The following is a 17,500-nucleotide window of genomic DNA, read 5'->3' on the forward strand; positions in this document are numbered from 1 at the left end:
CGGGAGCAGCCACCTTTGTCCTCATGTCCCACCTGTCACACAATGTGGTGAAGGCTCGCATCAAATACAACATTCAGGTCAGTAGGCTGGGCTACTGGTGCTGTAGCAGGGGGAGGGTGGGGCAGTAGATGGGTGTAGCAGGGGGAGGGTGGGGCAGTAGATGGGTGTAGCAGCCGGTGTATTTATTCAACAAATAACAAAGGTTAACAGAAAGGATGAACCTCAAATGAAAGGCCGAGCTCACACAGAGCATCATCCGTGGCTAACAAACTCAAAACTGATAATTGACCTGAAAACACTTGGGGCCGGGCTGCTACTCAGCTTACGGGCCTCTTGTCCAAACTTCCTTAATGAGGCCGGTCCAGGACCGGCCAGGGCCATTCAGCCTCGTTCAGGTTCAGGTTTGCCAGCACAGAGGGGAGCTTGGCTTGTCCTCCTGTCAACAGAGAAGCCAAGCTTAGCACTGAGCCTGAGGCTTAAGTGTCTAGGGTCTGAGAGCCCTAACAAGCTCATTGACCTCAGGTGTGGCTGGTTCACTGCAGCCTAGCTTGCCTGCGGCACCTGGGAGAGAACATGCTGGCTGATGAGGTGGGACTTCAGCCCCAACCGGGGGGCATTCCCAGGGCCAAGCCCAACAGGCTGCCACACAGCTAACAAGGCCTCATCTCATAGAAGTATGGTTGACTACAAACACAAACATATCCAGCTGAATGGAATGGTTGCAATTCTTACTATCTTCCTTCTTACTGTATACACTGTATGTGCCAATTGATAATAAGACCAATACTAACTGGTATTGATGCCGTTCTCTCCTCAATGGCCCAGTACCCAACGATGTACAGTGATGACCCAGAGAATGGACACATCTTCAACTGCATCCAGAGAGCTCACCAAAACACGTACGTATACCACCAGAACACGTACGTATACCACCAGAACACGTACGTATACCACCAGAACACGTACGTATACCACCAAAACACGTACGTATACCACCAAAACACGTACGTATACCACCAGAACTAGTTTCAAGTTTCAAGTTTATTTGTTACATCTCAAACATGAGTGCAGGGAGTAAAATTCTTGGGCTCGGTTCCTTGACAATGCAGCATACAATACAAATAATAGAAATAATACAATAATACAAATACGCAGTAGTGCAATGAGGTAGGACAAGACAACAAGTGACATAGTACAAGATAAGTGAGACAGTTGGACAGTGACGATTGTTGGGGACACAAGACAGTAGACATGACACAACTGCAGTATAAATAGTAGAGTAAAAAAGAACATGTGTAACATACGAAAACACCTAGATTGTTAAAGCTAAAAGTAGCTAGCTGAAAGTAGCTAGCTGAAAGTAGCTCGCTAAAAGTGCACACTTGAGGAGCACAGGGACAAAGCAGGCGAGAGTGGTTTGGCAAGGGGAATCCCCATGCTCATGTCAATGGATCTCTTTTTGGCAGGAACGAGGCCCTCACTCCGTTCCTGTTCTACCTGTCCGTCGGAGGCCTTCAGCATCCTGTGAGTACAGCGGCTGTGTTCAACTGCCTCCTCGTGACGTGATTCAACTCTATCAAATATCAAATATCCACTGTGTGATGCCTGTCTCCACACCTAAGGTGGTGGTATTTTGTAAGCCATGTATGGTAGTTAGTACTAAGGGACTGGTTGTTACTGATTGGTGTTAACCCCTGTGTGTGTGTGTGTGTGTTGTAGCGTGTGGCCAGCGCTCTGGGAATGGTATGGATATTAAGCAGGTTCGTGTTTGCTCACGGATACGCCACTGGAGGTAAAAACCAAGCACACTCTGGTCAAATTTTAACGGCAACAATATCGTTTGATATTTTTATTTATTGCATGAATGAACGTCAAATATTCTTCAGCTCCCAGCACCATATGACAGAATAACATACAAGTATGAAGTACCTCAGCATTATGTTACATTCCAACTTCCCAACTTCATCAAACAGTGCCAACTAAACAGGACTTTGTTCAGGGCTTTACAAGTTAAAAAAAAGAAAGAGAACAAAACACACTACAACAACTGCTTCCCTTTATCATCTGTTTGCCCCTCCCCTCACAGAGCCAGCTAAGAGACGCAGAGGTGCGTTTGGGGACTTTGCCCTGGTGGGGCTGTTCTTTGCCTCTGTGGACTTTGGAAGGACTCTTCTTGGCTGGGTCAGAGCGTAATACCCACCACCACGACCCAGGAAGGGAAGAGAGATAGCCGTCCAATCCTGAACTGACTGTTAATGCAGACATGAGGATAGCAACTGACTGTATGTTTACTGTCAACATGATTTCTTTTTACAATAAAATTCAGTTTGTCAATACAAGCACAGCAGAAGGCCTACACATTCATTTGTCGTTAGGTTGCTCTATTATACTTATGACCACTAGAGGGCACTAGGTCACTAAACCAACTCATACTAAAGATTGTTAAACTAAAAAACATTGTTAAACATGGATCATCTACCATCATCTGTCATAAAGGTACACAACAGATAAATGCAAAAAACATTCTGTAAACTTCCATATCCCTTTCCCACACTGATAGTCGAAACTATTCAAAGCATCTCCTATCTCTAATCACTACAGTCTATCTCTAATCACTACAGTCTATCTCTAACATTACAGCAGGATAGATAAGGCGGTTTAAAGTAGCTCACAATGGAAGACTCTTCTGTGGACGGAGAAACATCATGAAATGGTTGACTAGAAAGCTGTCTAATATCCTCATCTGTAGCAGATACATCTCCTAGGAGTCAGCTGAGTCTCACTGTGGAGAGGGGGACACAACTTTAATCCTGGGGGTAATTTCTTTTTTAATGTTTCCAGCTAGGGGGAGTGTGTTTGTGGCTGTAGTTTTTTTTTTTTTATGAATATGAGGTTAAACAATAATGATGTGTCCCTTTAATAGCCGATTACCCAGAGAGCCCAATCACACACCTGTTTCCAGGTCTAAATCAGTCTCAGGTTGAAAAACAAGACTGAGAACCAGCATCTACTGTCTGCTGCCCTGGGGGACCAGGATCTCCCATCTATCACGTCTGTCCGATCTCCAGAGCCTGTGTGTCAGTGTGAGGGATTGGGTTTGGGTTTGGGTCTCCCCCTCCCCCTCCCCCTCCCCCTCCCCCAGGCAGATAGCCCCAGTCCCTGAGCAGGGCTGAGCGCTGAGCTGGGACGGTGGAGAAGTAGTCCCTCTGTCTCTGGGAGTAGGTCTGGGCTGGAGGGATGACGTCGCGGTAACTCCAGTCCTGCCAACCCCCAAAACAAATAATGAGCTTGAATTCTACCCTTCTTCCCTCCTTTGGGAAAGTGTTCCAAGTTGATTTAACTTTTATTGAAGATGTCAACCCTACCCGCCAGCGGAGGTTGAAGTCCTCCAGCAGCTCTACCCGGGCATCCCTGGTGGGCACACAGTCAGGCGGGGGAGACTGCTGCAGCTCAGAGCCCACCTCCACCCCGCCGAACACCAACAGAGCTCTTATGGCAAACCAGCCCCCGAACCGAGGATGCACACACACCCCAAACATCTTCTGTAGACACAAGAGGAGAGGAGGGGAGCGGAGAGAGTCATTAGTAATGTACGCCATTTAGCTGACGCTTTTATCCAAAGCGACTTACATTGTAGTGAGCGCGTACATTTTTCAGTATGTATGGTCCCAGCAGGAATCGAACCCACAACCTAAGCGTTGTTAGCGCCATGCTCTACCAACTGAGCCACAATCAATGTAGTAATTGTAATCCTAAAGTAGTAATTCTATAGTAAATGACTTCTGATTCCTGAGGGAAACTCTTTAGTATGTATGGTCCTCCCCTAACCTTCTGCCCCCAGGGATTGTCGGGAACGTCAGAGCTTCTGTAATAGTAAGCTGCTCCAGCCACGTGGGCTGCAGTCTGGGCCAGGAACTTAGGCTTCCGGCTGGGCAGCATCTCATAGTCATAACTCACATCCACCTTCTGACCAGGGAAACACTACAAAGAGAGAGGGAGGAGGGGAAGGAGGGGGAGAGAGAGAGAGAGGGAGGAGGGGAAGGAGGGAGAGAGAGAGAGAGAGGAGGGGAAGGAGGGAGAGAGAGAGAGAGAGAGAGAGAGAGGGAGGAGGGGAAGGAGGGAGGGAGAGAGAGAAAGAGAGAGAGATTAAGGTGATAATGCAGTGAGCGACACTCTGTGATCACACACACACGCACGCACGCACACACACACACACACACACACACGCACACACACACCTGAGAGACAGTGTTACTGATGCAGTGTTTGATGCACTCGTCTATTGGGTCTGAGACCCCCTTACAGGCCCTGCTCTCCAGAAAGGGGATGAAGACTCGTTCAAACATGGCAGGGGTGCTGAGCACCACTGCCCCCAGGGTGTCATCTGAGTACTGCAGCTGGAGGGAGGGGGAGAGGACCGCATTGTACCAGCCAATCTGAGGAACAGACACACAGACACACAAACACCAGTGTCAGACACAAATATTTCCAGAGGGTATACATATATATATAAAAATATACTACATTTGAACGTGATAATATGGCATATTTGAGCAAGTTTCAAGCACAATAGCTACTGTATTGAGCCAGCTGAATGGTTAATGAACTTGATTTGCTGACACTTCACTGTCAGTGACTGCATGGCTGCTGTAAGCTCGATGGTTTGTGAGCTTGCAAGCCCAGACGGTTTCCAACTCATATAAACTGACTGAACGGGACGGCGTGAAAGCTACCTTCAGTGGGTAAACTTCAAACCCAAGCGATGACAGTGAATCACGCAGCAACCCTCTGACATCCTCCACACTGGCACAGGGAGTCGCCATTGCTGAATGTCAACGTGTGCTGCATTATGGGAAATGTTGTTCTATAGTATGTGGCTAACTTTATCAGATTAAGTAGAGGGAACTTGTGAGATTCTTTTCGGATATTTGCGATAATTATAACGCACAATTGTGTACTTAGAGTAGATATATGAATCGAATGAAGTATGTAGTTTCTGCAAGTGCGATGAACGTAGCCGTCTATTGACCATTCACTCCAATACCCAGAACCCCTCAGCCACGTTGACGTCTCCTACGCAACTACGTCTAGACTACGTGGTTGTTATGAGCTGGATTTAAATGTGGAACTGGACAGGCTGTAAGTAGCAGCTTATCGTTTCTTCACACTGTTTGTTTATGGCCATTTTTCCACAATCTAGAGATTAGTTGTGCTGTGTGTCTGCCAGCACCCAAAGTATATTGTGATTGCTTGTACGCGCGTCTCCCTGCCAATGCCCGTTCGTTTCCAACCTACTAGCTCAGATGAATGAATGTGATGGATTGATTCACAGCGTGGTTTGATTTGTCGTATTGACCTGCAGTATTTAGCGTCAGAGCTGAATATCGGTATCACCATACGTGTCTGTGGATAGATAAACCCATGATGGTCTAGCTTGCTGATTAAGAACCTAGACTAACCCAGAGCTGGCGTGCTAGCAATCATGGCAAACAATGCGCTAGTGTGTATGTGTGTATCCAGTGTCACCGCGTCAACAAGCGGAACTTTCAACTGTCTGGAACCTCATCTGTCACGAAGTGTCAGTGATCGCGTCGCTGCCTGGCTCCTTCCACCAGCCAGACACCGAGCACGTCTAGAATTACGTACTACTGCATCATTCAATAACTTTAATTGAGTTGCTTATACCTACATGAGTCTATGGCATCAACCAGTTTCAGTGACCCAGACGCAGGTGACGCTAGTCCCCATATTATCAATGCTTACAGTGCAATTGCACTTCCGGGCCTGTTTCAGACAGTTCTATACCCCTTTGCACTCTTGTCCAATTTGACATAACCCGTGTGTGTGTGTGTGTGTGTGTGTGTGTGTGTGTGTGTGTGTCAGCCCTGAGATGAACTGGGACAATCAGCTGAGCTCCATCCTGTCAGCGGCTGATGGCAGCGTGGCCAAGATGAGGGTGAGTAGCAGCCTCGGGAGACTAAGGGAATCCTATTATAGGAGATGATTATGATATTAACTAATTAGCTAGTCTTCACAATCTTCTAACGTGGTCTCCTGTCCACATCCCCTCGTCCTTCATCTGCACTGATCTGAACACGCAGGATAGATGAAAGGCAATGTCTGGGCTGAGATCTATTTTTATCAAGTATCACCTTGTAGATCCGTGCAGATAGGTGAAGTGTCAAAGACAGTCTTCTTCTGAAGGATGGTCGCTGTGTCAATGAATCAATTTGGTCAGTAGATGGCGCCATAGCACAACAAAATATGAGTTTGTCAGCGCATCACCATCAATCGGCTTTTATCAGATGTTAGCACATTTCTAGCGTTTAGCATAGACAATAGTTTAGCATAATGTTGGTAACATTAAAGAAACCTTGACGTTAAAAAAACCCCAGTGAAATTCCCTACTGTCTGTGTCAACGGTTTTCTTGTTCCCACAGGAGCGACTGAGCTCATCAGGGAAGTTCTCTAAAGGAAGGGAAGGTGAGAGGTGTCTAAGATGGCCGACAGTGGGAAGGATCTCGTGGCCTCTCTGCCTTGGTGATCTTCAGGACCCAGTATTTCAAAACGTTTAATCTGGATCAGAATGATCCTGGTTTATTTTTATTTTTTATTTTTTATTTTTTTTAAATTTTTTTTTACTATCCAGGATCAGATAAAACTGGCTGATTTCCCCCTATACGACTCACAATCTGTCAGATAGATCTGATCCCTGATAGTAAAAAAGAATCTGGATCATTCTGATCTGGATTAAACGTTTTTAAATACTGGGCCCAGGTCTCACTTTTACGGTGTAAGAATAAGCATGACCACAGACTGCCGTGTTGATGTGAGAGGGGTGGGAGGACTGATGGCTTGTGTCTGACTCCCCCTCACCTCGGTCTCTCTCTCTCCCACCATTTCTCTTTCTCTCTTCCTCTGTTATGTGTTTCTGTTCTGTCTACCTCGGATTCTGTCTGACTCACCCTGTCTGTGCAGACCTGTATCCAGAGAGAGATGTGTCCGGTTTGGAGCCCCCCCCCCCTCCTCTCCTCCAGCCCCCCCCCTCTCTCAGTCATGTGGTGCAGTGGTCAGACCTGGCCGCTGTTCAGTCACAGCTTCAGATGCAGAGCCAGGTGTGTGTGTGTGTGTGTGCGCGGGTGCGTGTGTGTGTTAGAGAGCGAAAGAAAGAGACTCTGATTAAATGTCACTCTACTGTCATTACATCACGAGAACTGACAAAGTAGTGAAAATGTCCTTACTGCGTTTTCCGTGTGTTGCCAGGCCATTGAATCTCTCACCCAGAAGCTCCATGACATGGAGAGAGAAAAGCACTCTCAACAGCGCCACATACAGACACTACAAGGTGATTATCCCAAGGACCCCATGAAGACTAGCGATAGCTTCGGCAGCAGCTAATGGGGACCCGGATAAAGAATGACACCTGCCAAACGTGACCTAATCTCCAGACACAGGGGTTATATCTACTCTCACAGACACACCAGCCTCTGAGAGCTGTCATTATTCATAACAAGACTTATGGACTGTGTGTGTGTGTGTGTGTGTGTGTGTGTGTGTGTGTGTGTGTGTGTGTGTGTGTGTGTGTGTGTGTGTGTGTGTGTGTGTGTGTGTGTGTGTATGTATGTATGTAGGACTCGTTGGATCACTAAACATATGTTTTAGACGGACTCCAGTTAAAACAGAACAGCAAAACCAAAAAAATAAATAAAAATGTACACATTTCCATTTGTGACAACACATGTCTTTAATGACCATGTGCTGTCAACCAAGGAAGGGTTAGGGTTCGGGTTAGGGTTCGGGTTAGGGTTTGCCCTCATGATCTGTCCAGTAAATGTAATGTCAAATGAATATAATAACGTTTTCTGTCTCTTTCTCAGAGGAGGTTCGCAGGTTGCGTGAGCTGGAGAGGGAGAGAGAGAGGGATGAAGAGAGGAGGGGCCCGAGTCCGGGAGCAGGGAGAGAGAGAGAGACGGAGCAGTGGAGGAGAGAGGTGAGCCGGGAGCTCAGCAGTCTGAGGGGACACATCAGCAAGGCCACGTCGCTAGGCAACCTGGAGGAGAGGTGAGGGGGGGCGGGGTTTATCACCTGTGGGAGTGGCTACGGAGTGAAATGACCAAAGGCAAAAAAAACATGACCTATGTGTGTGATTGAGATTCACTCTGGAGAAAGGGATGGGGGGGGGGGGGGGGGGGGGTGATGGATAAAAGAACAGAGTGTAATAATGGACCCTTTTTTTAGAGGAGTAATGAGAGAGGGGAGAGAGGACAGTTTAAATGGGCCATCAGTGAATGAATGACTGAATGGCTGTGATGAGGAGTTTGGTAAAAGCAGATTTTTGCCCTCTACAGTTTCAGCTCAAAGCTGCGGAGAGAGGAGTTGGATCACCTGAGGAGAGAGGTGGACCAGCTGAAGACACGGTTCAGTGAGACACACACACACACACACACACACACACACACACACACACACACACACACACACACACAGACGGACTATTCTCAGGTTATCTCTTCAGGACTGCACATGTTCCAGTCTCAGAGCTGGCCTGTAGCCAGGGCAAGCACGGTCTCGCTCACTCCTACGCCTTTTAACTATCTAATTACGGGTGTGTGTGTGTGTGTGTGTGTGTGTGTGTGTGTGTGTGTGTGTGTGTGTGTGTGTGTGTGTGTGTGTGTGTGTGTGTGTGTGTGTGTGTGTGTGAGAAACAGGGAGGCAGGAGGAAGACATGTTTCTCCAGCAGTCGGAGACCAGGGAGACGAGGAGGCAGTATGAACGCAGCTGCCAGGTTAACACACTCAGTCTGTCACTCAGAACAGTGGAGATGGGACAGTGTGTGTTTGACCCCTGACCCCTGTGTCTCTCCCCAGACTTTGGAGGAACTCACAGACAGCTACAGAACACACAGCCTCGACCTGGCCAAGAATGTCTCTCAATACTCTCACACACAGCAGGAGGTCCGCCAGATCAGGTGTGTGTGTGTGTCTTTGTGTGTATCTTTGTGTCTTTGTGTGTGTCTTTGTGTGTGTGTGTGTGTAATGTTATTTGTCTGTCTGTAGGACAACTGTGTCAGAGTTAAAGGATGAAGTGAGGAATCTGATTCTCAGAGAAAGACAACCCACACCTCCAGTTACACTACGCACAGCAGGTGAGACACACACACACACACACACACACACACACACACACACACACACAGATAACAGTGACATAAGGGAATTTTTCTTCTTTCCCCACAGCATTAGCCCCAGTACTGGCTCCAGACTCCAGCCGTAGAGGGGTCAGAATTCAGGAGGCAGAGCCAGACTCTGACTCGGAGGACTTCAGCCCCACCCCCAGCCTGGCCGAGGTCAGCTCGGATGACTTATCATGGCTGGACGACAGAGAGCCCGGTCAGTAAGGACGCAGAGTTTCAAAAGCAAAAACACGTGTGCAAATTCAGATCAAATCAAAGTTTATTTGCCATCTACAGCACACAGAATACACCCGTAGACGGGGCAGTGAAATGCTTCGGGCAAGCTAGCTCCTCAGCTTTGCAACGAGGCAATAACGCTAATATGCTTAGGTCATAGGTCGTTAGGTCGTTTACTGGGTGTGTTTGAGGAGGAGGAGGTTCACTGTTGACCCTCGTTGGGTTCTGGACCCCCAGAGTGTGTACACTTACCCTTTTCACCAGGAACATTAGCCCTCACTAAAAACATGTTGCCGGTGTCCTTACACATACATACATGGCTACACACACACACACACACACACACACACACACAGCCAGACGTACTGTACACACACACTTTTGGACCCCCCCGTGTAGAAAGAGGAGGCAGAGCACCAGATGGCCCTGTGTGTTGTAGTGGAACAGAGAGTGTTGCTAACTTCCCCCACACATCTGGGCAGGAGATAAGATCTAACTGTCTCTGGGTGACTCACCATAAAGTGCTTGACTCACCAAAGATCATCAGAGTCTTTTTTTAAAGCACCTGTGTGTGTGTGTGTGTGTGTGTGTGTGTGTGTGTGTGTGTGTGTGTGTGTGTGTGTGTGTGTGTGGTTTTCTGTGTGTGTGCCAACCAAGCAACCCATCCGTCTGTCAGATCTGCTCTAAGTCTGAACGTCAACACAGGAGAGGGAACTTCTTTGTTTAAACTTGAATAAGGTGACCAAGCAGGTGTGTGTGTTTTTCAGACTCACTTAGATACTGTGTGGTTTGATGTGATGCGGGGTTCAACAAAAAGTTTTAAAAGACTAGAAAAGAGAGACAGATGAAAAGAGGGATAAATAAAGGAGGCGGATAAAAAAAAAAAGAAAGACATAAAGAAAGATTATAGAGAGAGAGAGAGAGAGGGAGAGAGAAACAGATGGTGCATCATAAAGGAGAGCCAGTCTTGGATAGAGAGGACTTTTGTTCAGTGATTATGTACACAAAACTCGTAGACAATAAAACACACACACACACACACACACACACACACACACACACACACACACACACACACACAGTTGGCCTATGAGTCTACACCTACTGTACCGAGCAGCTCTGTCCTCTCTACCCTGTTGAAGTGTGTCGTGACTGAGGAGCTGCTTGCCTTAGGATGGAAAAGAGAAACTCTCATTTCCTCCCTACCAATCTCTGCTAGTCCTCTCTCTCTCTCTCTCTCTCTCTGTGTGTGTGTGTGTGTGTGTGTGTGTGTGTGTGTGTGTGTGTGTGTGTGTGTGTGTGTGGTTGCCTGCCTGAGTCCGTGTGTGTCTGTCTGTCTGTCTGTCTATGTGTGTGTGTGTGTGTGTATGTGTGTGCGTGCGTGTGCCTGCGTGTTCCTGCCTGTGCGCGTGTGTGTGTGTGTGCGTGTGTGTGTGTGTGTGTGCGTGTGTGTGTGTGTGTGCGTGTGTGATGAGTCCCAGAGGATTTAGCAGTCGGTCAGCATTCCCGTAAGAGATTGGGATCTGGGCCCTAAATGTTTCCCCGAGCGATTTGGACACATGCAGCCAGACAAATGAAATGATAGTACACACACAGAGAGACACACACACACACACACACTACACACTCCTGCCCTGCCATGCCCTGCCCTGCCTCACTTCTTGATATTGCGGAAAGCAATTCTCTAAAGAACCATATCAGGATTAAACAAGTAGTTGAAATAAATATAGTACCAGTCAAAAGTTTGGACACACCTTCTCATTCAATGGTTTTTCTTTATTTTTATAATTTTTTACATTGTAGATTAATATTGAAGACATCAAAACTATGAAGGAACACATATGGAATTATGTAGTAAACAAAAAAGTGTTAAACAAACCAGAATATGTTTTATATTTTAGATTCTTCAGAGTAGCCACCTTTTGCTTTGATGACAGCTTTGCACACTCTTGGCAAGGTGTGTCCAAACTTTTGACTGGTACTGTATGCACCAACACAGACACAGGAACACACACCAACACATGTTGAAATCTCTCTCTCTCTCTTCTTCTTCTTCTGTCAGCTCCTCGTCAATCTGCCCCGCGGACACGTCTGGGCTCTGGGCTAACAGGAAGTGACCTCAGAGGCGCAGGAAGCGGGCTGGAGGAGGAGGATGATGATGATGAGGATGACCTCAGCCTCAGCGACCTCTGACCATTTTGGAGGATCACTATGAAAGGATTGAACAGTTGTGTAGAAGGTAGGAACCCAAATGGGATCCGGACCTAGAACCACTGGTTAGTAGTTTTGTCTGAAGAAAGTAAATGTCTCCACATGTGAAGACTGATAAGATTCTGGGCTCAAACCCTGACTGAGGGGGGAGCCATTATTGGATGGAGGACATCAATTCAACTTGAGAAATGCACCTTTTTCTTAAAAACCTCAACATGCTTATGCTGTCTTTTTTGTCTTGTGTCAAAGTGTTACTTGGGAGAAAGTGTATGTGTGTACTTTTGTGTTCCGGCCAAACAATGAAACAGTGTTTTATTGAAATGAAATCCGCAGAGGGAGTAACTGTTAATAAATAAATTATTGACAAAAAAAACCATAAAGTCCACCGATGACATGAGTCTAAAATCATGAGTAAAATCAGATTTACTTACATACAAGTGTGTTTACCACTAAGCCTTGGACTACGCAAGTCATGACTGGTGCTACCCCCATGTTTTAGGATACTTCACAGCATTAACCTGTAGGGGCTCTGACTGGGCCGGGTTGAGTATTAGATGTACGTTGTTCTGTGGAAATACTGATGAAATAAAAGCTTTTTAACCAAGACTTGTTCTCCTCGCATCATTCAAGAGCGCCTTGGTCGGGACAAAAGACATAAAGTACTACTTTAGCAATGAAGCTCTCGGGAAACTGAGGAGAGTAGAGGAAACGTCTAGAATATTGATGAACGATGTACTTCTGTCCTTCCTCTCCCTCCTCCTCCCTTCCCTAACTCTCCCTCCTCCTGTCTTCCCTTCCTCCTCTCCCTCCTCCCTCCCCTAACTCTCCCTCCTCCTGTCTTCCCTTCCTCCTCTCCCCCCTGGACCACAGAGCTGGTGTCCTCCACGTTGTCAGACATGAGTCACTCTCTCTCAGGCTGTTGAATATTTCAGCAGCCAGCCAGACAGCCCCCCATGGAGGGAACAACCCCATGTTGCTCTGGACCACAGCTGGGGGGGGAGGGGAGGGGGGGGGGCTTAGCGGGTTCTTTAGGGGTGGACGTGTACAGACTCCAGCCCGGGATGGCCACAGATGGTCCCCATGTCCGGCCAAAGGAGGGACAGATCCAGTTCCAGCCATTTGTGTAATACACCGTAGATCAAAGACTCTCAGCCCAGCGGTTGTCCTCGTGTCCTGCCAGCAGTATAATGTAGTCAGGGACCAGGGCCCAGGATCTGGTCCTGGATAGCAAAAAAACTATTTGAATCATTATGATCGAGATCAAAAGTTTCGAAAATATGTGACCTGGGTTGGGCCAGTGGCCTAGCACCGCGGCCTGCAATCCACACACATGCCCATGTTGGCACGGGCCAGATTTGGACCCATGCCCTGCTGACATGCCCTCTCCTCCTTACTTTCCTGTCTCTCTCCACTGTCTCTATCCAATACAAAAACAACTATATAAGAGTGGGACTGCCCCACCCCAACAACATTTTTTTCGAAATCCTGAAAGGCCCTGGGCAGTGAAGGTTCAGCTAGGGTGGATCGGAAGTGATAGGGGGGAGAAGAAGGTAGTCAGACAGCCGTCTGATGTGGTACAGTAGCACACTCATATAGATGGCCATTGTAAGAAGGACAGACGTGACAGTATCATGACAAACATGTATATGAGCTGCTTGATTCAGGTTTACGGTTATTTACAGAATTCGCGGTTTAAAAGTCATCTCAAAGGCATGATGCTTTTGTCCTTTCTAGCATGGCCAGACAGGGACGACCAGGGGAGGGGCTTCATTTATGATGATTAGAATGAATCAAGCCTTTCTCTTGGAGTTCTATTGCACTGCCAAGTACTGTATATACGGCTGCTTGTAAACCAGGACATTGATGAAGTGTACACTTTGTAAAAGAAATGTGGTGTGCTTGGGGTCCTGCAATAAAAGTCTGTGTAAAAGCAGTTATAAAAGAGCTTGATTTTCTGTAGTTGTTTCTGCCTGATGCTTTGTGTGTGTGTGTGTGTGTGTGTGTGTGTGGTGTCTTCTGTGTTTTTTATTGTTGGTATCAGAGAATGTTCCCAAGAAGTCAGCCACCACAACCAAGAACTGAGGTCTGTAATGTGAGTCAGAAACAGGGCATTAAAAGGATGGTTTCAAAATCTCTTTAATTAAAAAACATGAAACGCTCCAGAATCTACAGCGAACAAAACACAACTTTATAATACAACCAGTACACTTTTGGCACTTAAAAACATACAGGACCAGTCAAAAGTTTGGACGCACCTTCTCATTCAATGATTTTTCTTTATTTTTTTTTATTATTTTCTACATTGTAGATTAGTATTGAAGACATCAAAACTATGAAGGAACACATATAGAATTATGTAGTAAACAAAAAAGTGTTAAACAAACCAGAATATGTTTTATATTTTAGATTCTTCAAAGTAGCCACCTTTTGCTTTGATGACTCTTGGCAAGGTGTGTCCAGAACTTTGACTGGTACTGCATTAGAAACTACAATATACAGGGGCTGCAAATGAACCATTGTTTTACCTTACAGCATCTTTAATGAACAGAAATAGTGACAGACTAAATTATGCCAAAAAAATAGCATCTTACAATTTTCCATCCCTGGGCTGATAACAATTATCATCAATTATCTTTTGAAATATACAGTATGGCTTTTTTTACTCTCAGTAGGAGTAGAGAAGAAAGGAGGGGCTGGGGGTTGTTCGGTTTCACACACACACGCACACGCACGCACACGCACACGCACGCACACGCACACGCACACGCACGCACACGCACACGCACGCGCAACAAAGAGAGACTGCCTTCATATAATCAATGGAGCGTTATACTCATTAAAGCCGTACATTATAGAGTGAGTGTCTCTTTCTCCGTACCACATCTACCATGTCTCCAATAACCGATTAAACCCAGAAGAGGTCGGCCGTTCATGTGTTACCCTCCCTAGAGACAGTTAATGGCCAGCTTTGGCAGAAGTTTGCAGTGGCAAAGTTATGATATTAATAAAACAACCTGGTGATGTAGTAACTGTTAAATGCAAAAAAAAGGTACATCAAACAATGCTGGAATTGTTCTGAAAGGACACTGGCCAAATTATTTCTTTCAAAATGTCATCCTGCTGGCTCTTGACTGACTGCTCACATCTTGAACATGCCCTTGGCTATTAGACGCCAGCGTGTTGGAGCAGAGGCCCGGGCCTAGGTGTGTACACGTGGGAACCGACTGGTAATGCTGTAGAGAGTTCATTCTGTTGAACCTAAGGCTATGGAGATCAAGAGAAGTTCTCTCTGTGTAAGGCACTCCTCTCAGGGACCCCACTATGAGAAATGACACCAGAGAAAGAAACAAAACAAACACAAGGCCTACAGACAGCAGGACCTTCAGAGAAGAACTGTGTTCCATGGAAATAATATAGAACATTTCACAACTTGAATACCCCCCTCCCGCCCCCCACTCCCAAAATATCCCCCCTCTCCATCTTTCTCACACACACACACACACACACACACACACACACACACACACACACACACACACACACACACACACTTAAACTTAAAGTGCAACCATACTGTGCAACTCTGAAGCCAGGCAATACAACACCATGGTGAATACTGGAGAGGCTCTGACTAGAGATGCAAGAGGGGATGCCTGGTACGGACCACTGATCTAGAAAGGCTCTGACTAGAGTTGCAAGAAGGGATGCCTCGTAGGGACCACTCATCCAATCACTGATCACTGACATGGTATGCCAAAGCTCTCAATATTTGCTAAATAGAAAATAATTTGGTCTACTGGTGTGATCTGTCGTCAAGATCGAGCTCAGCATTGAAACAAACCCGGCAAACCCAAACTCTGTATGGGGCACCTGCTGGCTAATACCCTAAAACTAGCCGCATTTTCAAACTATTTTACATGACGGGAAGGCTGTTAATAGTATGGAATCAAAGTGAGACACGGAATGTCCAGACTAACACTAGCCCCGCCCTCCACTGACAGTCTTCCAATCAGCTTGTAGCTCCCAGACACTGACAGCGTGGAGGGCGGAGCGTCTCCGACAGCTGAACCTCCTCTCCTGTCCTCTGGGGGGCGACGTGGCAGAACAGCCATCTGGAGACTCCACTGGACCAGCAACGGGCTCCAGGTAGAAGATGTTCATGGGTACTGATCTAGGAACAGCTTATCCTCTCCCAATCCTAGGGGTTCATTGGGGAGGGGGGGGGGGGGGCGTGAATCTGCGTCTGGGCGGAGCTACTTCCTACACCCAGTGATGGGTGCTGCTGCTAATGTCACTTCCTGCTGGAGGACCAGGATTTGTCACCTGACCTCATGTAGAATGTAGAAGATAGAATGTAGAAGGTAGAATGTAGAATATAGAAGGTAGAAGGTAGAATATAGAATATAGAATGTAGAAGGTAGAAGGTAGAATTGGGAATGGGGAATGGAGAATGGAGAATGGGGAATGCTGATGAAACCTAACCTCATGTACTCAAAGACCTGGTTGCACACAGAGACACTGAGTTGGAGGTGTGGTTTTCAGCAGGGCATTCCATTGGTGCGTCTCACTCAGAGGCTTCCTCCTCTCCTCATCTCCTTTCCTCCATCGGCACTGATCTCAATACACAGGCTAGGCTGAAACGTGGAGGAGGCCTACCAAGAATGACCTTTGAACCCGTCAGAGATCTCTCAGAGACGCAGATGAAGAAGAGGAGATGAGGAGGAGAGGAAGCCACGTTGGACAACTGGGACGCAGCCCCAGGGCCTTGAGGAAGAGGGACTGGGAGAGTTTGGGGTTTTCCCTCTGAGTCAACGTTTCCTTGGTCAGTAGCTGTACATGGACAGGGGAGTGTCCTCCATCATGTCGTCCTGCAGGGGAACAAACATGGTGAACATGTTAGCATGCAGGCTAAAACAATTGACTTCCATTGGGTTTTTGGTTTGAAAATGCTAACAATTAGCAGTTAGGTGACACACTGCCCAGATAAACAGAACCAAAGTCTGTCCTTGTCCATAGACTCCTTTCAGGGTAAGGAACCAAATATGTGTTTATGTAATTTGGGTGAACTATCCCTTTGACTGTTCGAGACCTAGTTCACCCTAAAATCAAGGTTGGCATTCTCAGATCTCAGATCAGGTGTCCGAAGTCAAACTGTATCTATTTTCCATCACAACATCTGTTATCTACATCACAACTGTATGCCTGGAGAGAACTCTGCAAGCCTCGGTCCCAGATGAAGGGGAGAGACCGGCACCGTCTAATTACATCTACTCACGCCGCTTTTGAGGTTGGACAACGTCTGACAAAAAAAAACTTTGCTGTGGGGGCGAAGTGAACGGGTGTAACCCTCTAATAGAGAGTCACGTCTGACGTCACGGGTGTGTGTGTGTGTGTGTGTGTTGGGGGGGCGGGGTGCTCACCATCGGCAGGTCCTGCAGCCTCCGGAACTCTGGTCGGCTGTCCCGTCGTCGTAGCTTGAGGAAGAGGAGGAGGGTGATGACGACTGCGGTCACGATGAAGGCCGACACCAGGCCTGCCAGGAGAGGGTCCAGCGTGGGGGCGCCTCCGTGGAAGACTGGCTCTGCTGCTGGTGATGACACAGAGGAGATGTACACTATATACACACACACACACAAATCTACACACATACACACACACACACACACATCAACATATACACACACATCAACATCAACATACATATACACACATCAACACACATATACACACATCATATCTTTGCAGTCGGTGATCGTATCAACACTGTACTGTATGTAATTATTATAGAGATGAAAGTGTTTGTGTGTGTGTGTGTGTGTCATTGCGATGCAATGGTGGACGTCAGAGTGGGGCAGTAATAGTGATTGTGTGTGTGTGCGT

At 46.9% G+C, this 17,500-nt stretch overlaps 4 protein-coding genes across 7 annotated transcripts in view; 2 read left to right on the forward strand and 2 right to left on the reverse strand.

Moving 5' to 3' along the window:
• Nucleotides 1-2,350, forward strand: part of mgst3a (microsomal glutathione S-transferase 3a) — a 2,970-nt gene extending 620 nt beyond the window's left edge. The window contains exons 2-6 of the mRNA XM_083671223.1: nucleotides 1-77; nucleotides 826-899; nucleotides 1,467-1,524; nucleotides 1,720-1,792; nucleotides 2,087-2,350. The exon at nucleotides 1-77 is cut by the window's left edge and continues 48 nt beyond it. Of these exons, the coding sequence (XP_083527349.1) occupies nucleotides 1-77; nucleotides 826-899; nucleotides 1,467-1,524; nucleotides 1,720-1,792; nucleotides 2,087-2,193 (389 nt within the window). The 3' untranslated portion in view covers nucleotides 2,194-2,350. The remainder of the gene's footprint in view (nucleotides 78-825; nucleotides 900-1,466; nucleotides 1,525-1,719; nucleotides 1,793-2,086) is intronic.
• Nucleotides 2,351-2,490: 140 nt separating this feature from the next.
• Nucleotides 2,491-4,823, reverse strand: mmachc (metabolism of cobalamin associated C; the record flags this gene model as incomplete). Of its 3 annotated transcripts, XR_014554247.1 has the most annotated exons (6): nucleotides 2,491-2,782; nucleotides 2,953-3,260; nucleotides 3,366-3,542; nucleotides 3,829-3,981; nucleotides 4,239-4,436; nucleotides 4,734-4,823. XR_014554247.1 is itself a non-coding variant. In XM_083671222.1 (5 exons), the coding sequence occupies 5 exons, from the start codon at nucleotides 4,821-4,823 to the stop codon at nucleotides 3,048-3,050; spliced, it is 828 nt and encodes a 275-aa protein (XP_083527348.1). In that variant the 3' UTR covers nucleotides 2,491-3,047. The 3 variants fall into 3 exon arrangements, 2 of the variants coding, with proteins under 2 accessions (XP_083527348.1, XP_083527347.1); XM_083671222.1 differs by having other exon boundaries at nucleotides 2,491-3,260; nucleotides 3,366-3,539; XM_083671221.1 differs by having other exon boundaries at nucleotides 2,491-3,260.
• Nucleotides 4,824-5,099: 276 nt separating this feature from the next.
• On the forward strand, nucleotides 5,100-12,215 carry LOC310805527 (uncharacterized protein). Of its 2 annotated transcripts, none has more exons than XM_083671249.1 (12): nucleotides 5,100-5,139; nucleotides 5,884-5,956; nucleotides 6,441-6,483; nucleotides 6,979-7,115; nucleotides 7,264-7,345; nucleotides 7,878-8,061; nucleotides 8,349-8,422; nucleotides 8,709-8,785; nucleotides 8,868-8,968; nucleotides 9,057-9,145; nucleotides 9,237-9,389; nucleotides 11,472-12,215. In XM_083671249.1, the coding sequence occupies exons 2-12, from the start codon at nucleotides 5,891-5,893 to the stop codon at nucleotides 11,600-11,602; spliced, it is 1,137 nt and encodes a 378-aa protein (XP_083527375.1). In that variant the 5' UTR covers nucleotides 5,100-5,139; nucleotides 5,884-5,890; the 3' UTR covers nucleotides 11,603-12,215. The 2 variants fall into 2 exon arrangements, with proteins under 2 accessions (XP_083527375.1, XP_083527376.1); XM_083671250.1 differs by lacking the exon at nucleotides 5,100-5,139 and adding an exon at nucleotides 5,537-5,731.
• Nucleotides 12,216-15,122: 2,907 nt separating this feature from the next.
• The window catches only part of LOC310805720 (uncharacterized protein), a gene marked incomplete at its 5' end in the record, with an annotated part of 3,849 nt that continues 1,471 nt past the window's right edge, over nucleotides 15,123-17,500 (reverse strand). Inside the window, 2 exons of the mRNA XM_083671520.1 lie at nucleotides 15,123-16,488; nucleotides 17,041-17,207. Coding sequence (XP_083527646.1) covers nucleotides 16,444-16,488; nucleotides 17,041-17,207 — 212 coding nt within the window. The 3' untranslated portion in view covers nucleotides 15,123-16,443. The remainder of the gene's footprint in view (nucleotides 16,489-17,040; nucleotides 17,208-17,500) is intronic.

This window comes from Argentina silus (genome assembly GCF_951799395.1).
Source record: "Argentina silus genome assembly, chromosome: 6".
In the NCBI taxonomy this organism is placed as follows: Eukaryota; Metazoa; Chordata; class Actinopteri; order Argentiniformes; family Argentinidae; genus Argentina; species Argentina silus.

Coding starts and splice junctions, on each gene's coding strand:
- LOC310805527 (XM_083671249.1), top strand. CDS start 5,891: ATGAACTGGGACAATCAGCTGAGCTCCATCCTGTCAGCGGCTGATGGC. Junction 8,423..8,708: donor CCAGCTGAAGACACGGTTCA/GTGAGACACACA, acceptor TGTGAGAAACAG/GGAGGCAGGAGGAAGACATG. Junction 9,146..9,236: donor AGTTACACTACGCACAGCAG/GTGAGACACACA, acceptor CTTTCCCCACAG/CATTAGCCCCAGTACTGGCT.